Genomic DNA, 3,634 nt, shown 5'->3' on the forward strand with positions numbered 1-3,634 from the left:
GTTAGCATCACTACTGGGACTAAGACCTGCTGGGTCAGCATCACTACAGGGATTAAGACCTGCTGGGTTAGCATGTGAACTGTCTATATTATGAAGTTAAATATCGTTGAAAACAGTTTACTTTTTTCTCTTCTTCCTCTTCAGAGGCTTTCTTGGACCCAGCGGTGGGGACCCTCTGGGATCCATGGTCACCGTTGAGGTCCTTGACCTCTGACACCGGCGGCTTTGAGGCCACAGAGGTAAAGTCCAGATACTTCTTCCTGGTGACTTCCTTCTTGTCTACCTCTAAAACAAAAGCAAATCAATATTATCAAGAACAGAAAAGTCCATTTATAAATAGTTTGCTCCAGGTCCAGTTCTGGTCCTACCTGGGTGGTCTGGGTTCACATGTGTGTTCTTTCCCAGTAAAGTCCCCAAAGCCCTCTTGATCCGCCTGATAGTGATCTGCAGGATGCGTTGTTCTTCTTCTGGATCCAGCAGACAAACAGTGCTGAACGAGCTCAGCAGCAAGGTCAGGAACAGATTCAGGACCTGAAACCAGACCAGGAACAGAATCAGGACCTGAAACTCCAAAGTCCCGGAACAGTTTAAGGACCTACAACAAGGCGAACAAACAAAATCAGGACCTGCAACAAGACCAAGAACAAAGTAAGACATAGATTCAGGACCTAAGGCAACGCCAGGAACAGATTCAGATCCTGCATCGAGGTTAGCAACAGACTGGGGATCTGGATTCTGGACCTAAAACAAGGCCAGGAACTGATTCAACACCTGAAACAAGTCTGGGAACAAAGTTAGGAACAAAATAAAGAGACTCAAGAACAAAGGGTGGAGACGCATTCAGGCACAAATACAGGACCTGCAATAAGGCCAGGAATGAGATTCAGGACCTGTACCTGTAACACTGTGTACTCAGCCTAAACCTACAGTGAACTGAGATCTTTCATGATATTTGGGCCGATCTTCTAGAAAGACCAAAACCCGGAACCTTTGACCTCAGACATGGATCTGTTCGAGCTACAGCTGACCTGCTGGACCGGAGGATTAGTGAGATACAGGATCCAGGCTCAGGTCCAAATAGGCCAACCTGCCGAGACTCACCAGCAGGTTTCCGATGACGAGGAACATCGAGAAGAAGATCAGACACGTGGTCTTATCCGAGACCTCCATGCAGTCCCAGGTGATCTCAATCCACTCTCCAAACAGGACCCTGGTGACGACGAGGAACGAGTGGAAGAAGTCCGTAAACTGCCAACGAGGAAGAAGGCAGTCTGCTGAGATGCGACAGACGTGGTCTTTGTAGTCCTGCTGGAACAGCTGCATGCCGACCACGCTGAAGATGAAGACCATGATGAGCAGAAGGAGGGTCGGGTTCCTCAGAGCCCTCAACGAGGTCCCGATGATCTTTATCAACATGTGGAAGGACGGCCACCACCTGGCCAGCCTGAACACTCTCATCTGTGCAGCAGAACAGTCATATTATTTATATTGTGACATTTAAAGCACTTAATAAAAGTATTTGTTCATTTTGATGTGGTGATGATGATGATGTCACACTGACCACTAATAACCAGCGAAGACTGTCATAGACAGACAGCTCCAGCAGGCTGATGAAGACGATGATGCTGTCAAAGACGTTCCAGCTCACCTGTAACGATGGCAACAGACACGTTACCATCTGTCAGTCATCAACACTGAGCTGGCGATAAACAGGAAGTCTGACCTGGAAGTATCCGTACGGGTCCATGGCCACGACTCTGAGGAACATCTCAGCTATGAAGATCATTGTGAAGACCTGCGAGAGGTCAGGGGTCAGAGGTCAGGGGTGAGAGGTCAACGTGTTTGGCTCTATCAGTCTTCATCATGGTGTAAAGTCAGCCCCTAATATAATGGTAGGGGAAACACTGACATATATACGTATATACATACATGTCATGTTTTATAAATGCTGATAAGAGAATCAGTGTAACTTGTAACTTGTTTCATTTCCACTTTAACTGACCAGCTGTGCTTCAGTCAGCGTCCTGTCGAAGCGCTCCGTCATTGGATAATGCTCCAAACACATGAAGACGATGTTGACGATGAGGCAGATGACGACCCCGAGGTCGAAGAACGGGCTTGTGATGAAGATGTAGAGCCGCTGTTTGAGCCGCCGCCAGCAGCCACAACAGTTCCATTTCAGGAGGAAGTTGGCGAAGACAAACCAGCAGGAAGAACACGACCTCTGGTCCTCTGAAACACAACACAGTGGATCTCTGAGGCCAACAGGAAGTCAGCGTTACTCTGGTTCCCTTAAAGCCAATGATATCTGTGAAGTCATATCTCCTGACGTAGAACTAAGTGTTAAGATTTGTGTTTGTGTTAATGCTGACTCATGTCAGACTTATAGACGAGGGAACCGGAAGTGAATAAATGCTATTTATCCAAATGAGAGAGAGAGAGAGACAGAGAGAGAGAGAGAACCTTCCATGCTCCCTTTGTTTCCACCACCAGACTCCGGTGAGAGCGCCGCCCTGCAGGCTTCTTGCTGTAACAACAACACGTTTTAATAAAAGCTGTATTTACATGAACAAGGTGTGAGAACTGAACAGATCTCACCTCCTCTTCTTCTCTCCTCTTTATCGCTTCCAGGATGTGACGGAACTCTTCTTCTCTCCGTTTGAGCTCGGCGACGCCGGCTTCCTCCCGCTCACTGGTCGCCATGGCAACGACCGCCACAGCGAGGCTGAGGACGAAGAAGCAGCCGGGGAAGAAGACGAGCACGAAGAAGGTCAGGTGGGCTTTACCCACTGCTTGTAACGTCTGCAGACAGACAGGTGAGAGACAGACAGGTGAGAGACAGAGACAGGTGACAGACAGAGACAGGTGAGAGACAGACAGGTGACAGACAGAGACAGGTGAGAGACAGACAGGTGACAGACAGAGACAGGTGAGAGACAGACAGGTGAGAGACAGACAGGTGAGAGACAGACAGGTGACAGACAGACAGGTGACAGACAGACAGGTGAGAGACAGAGACAGGTGAGAGAGAGAGACAGGTGAGAGACAGAGACAGGTAAGAGACAGAGACAGGTGAGAGAGAGAGACAGGTGAGAGACAGAGACAGGTGAGAGACAGAGACAGGTGAGAGACAGACAGGTGACAGACAGACAGGTGACAGACAGACAGGTGAGAGACAGAGACAGGTGAGAGACAGAGACAGGTGAGAGACGGAGACAGGTGAGAGACAGAGACAGGTGAGAGAGAGACAGGTGAGAGAGAGACAGGTGAGAGACAGAGACAGGTGAGAGACAGAGACAGGTGAGAGAGAGACAGGTGAGAGAGAGACAGGTGAGAAACAGACTGATGAGAGACAGAGACAGGTGAGACAGAGACAGGTGAGAGAGAGACAGGTGCGAGAGAGACAGGTGAGAGAGAGACAGGTGAGAGAGAGAGACAGGTGAGAGACAGAGACAGGTGAGAGAGAGACAGGTGAGAGACAGACAGGTGAGAGACAGAGACAGGTGAGAGACAGACTGATGAGAGACAGAGACAGGTGAGACAGAGACAGGTGAGAGAGAGACAGGTGAGAGAGAGACAGGTGAGAGAGAGACAGGTGAGAGAGAGACAGGTGAGAGACAGAGACAGGTGAGAG

General features: G+C 49.2%; 1 protein-coding gene across 1 annotated transcript in view; it reads right to left on the reverse strand.

Annotated features, from left to right (window-relative positions):
* Positions 1-7: 7 nt before the first annotated feature.
* LOC116379036 (sodium channel protein type 2 subunit alpha-like) overlaps positions 8-3,634 on the reverse strand; it is a 5,161-nt gene continuing 1,534 nt past the window's right edge. The window contains exons 5-12 of the mRNA XM_031840954.1: positions 2,599-2,802; positions 2,464-2,527; positions 2,003-2,232; positions 1,724-1,795; positions 1,562-1,648; positions 1,102-1,458; positions 369-531; positions 8-285 (exon numbers count right to left, since the gene is read on the reverse strand). Of these exons, the coding sequence (XP_031696814.1) occupies positions 89-285; positions 369-531; positions 1,102-1,458; positions 1,562-1,648; positions 1,724-1,795; positions 2,003-2,232; positions 2,464-2,527; positions 2,599-2,802 (1,374 nt within the window). The 3' untranslated portion in view covers positions 8-88. The remainder of the gene's footprint in view (positions 286-368; positions 532-1,101; positions 1,459-1,561; positions 1,649-1,723; positions 1,796-2,002; positions 2,233-2,463; positions 2,528-2,598; positions 2,803-3,634) is intronic.

The sequence above is a fragment of the Anarrhichthys ocellatus genome, unplaced genomic scaffold (genome assembly GCF_004355925.1).
Source record: "Anarrhichthys ocellatus isolate YVR2014 unplaced genomic scaffold, GSC_Weel_1.0 scaffold3610, whole genome shotgun sequence".
NCBI lineage: Eukaryota > Metazoa > Chordata > Actinopteri > Perciformes > Anarhichadidae > Anarrhichthys > Anarrhichthys ocellatus.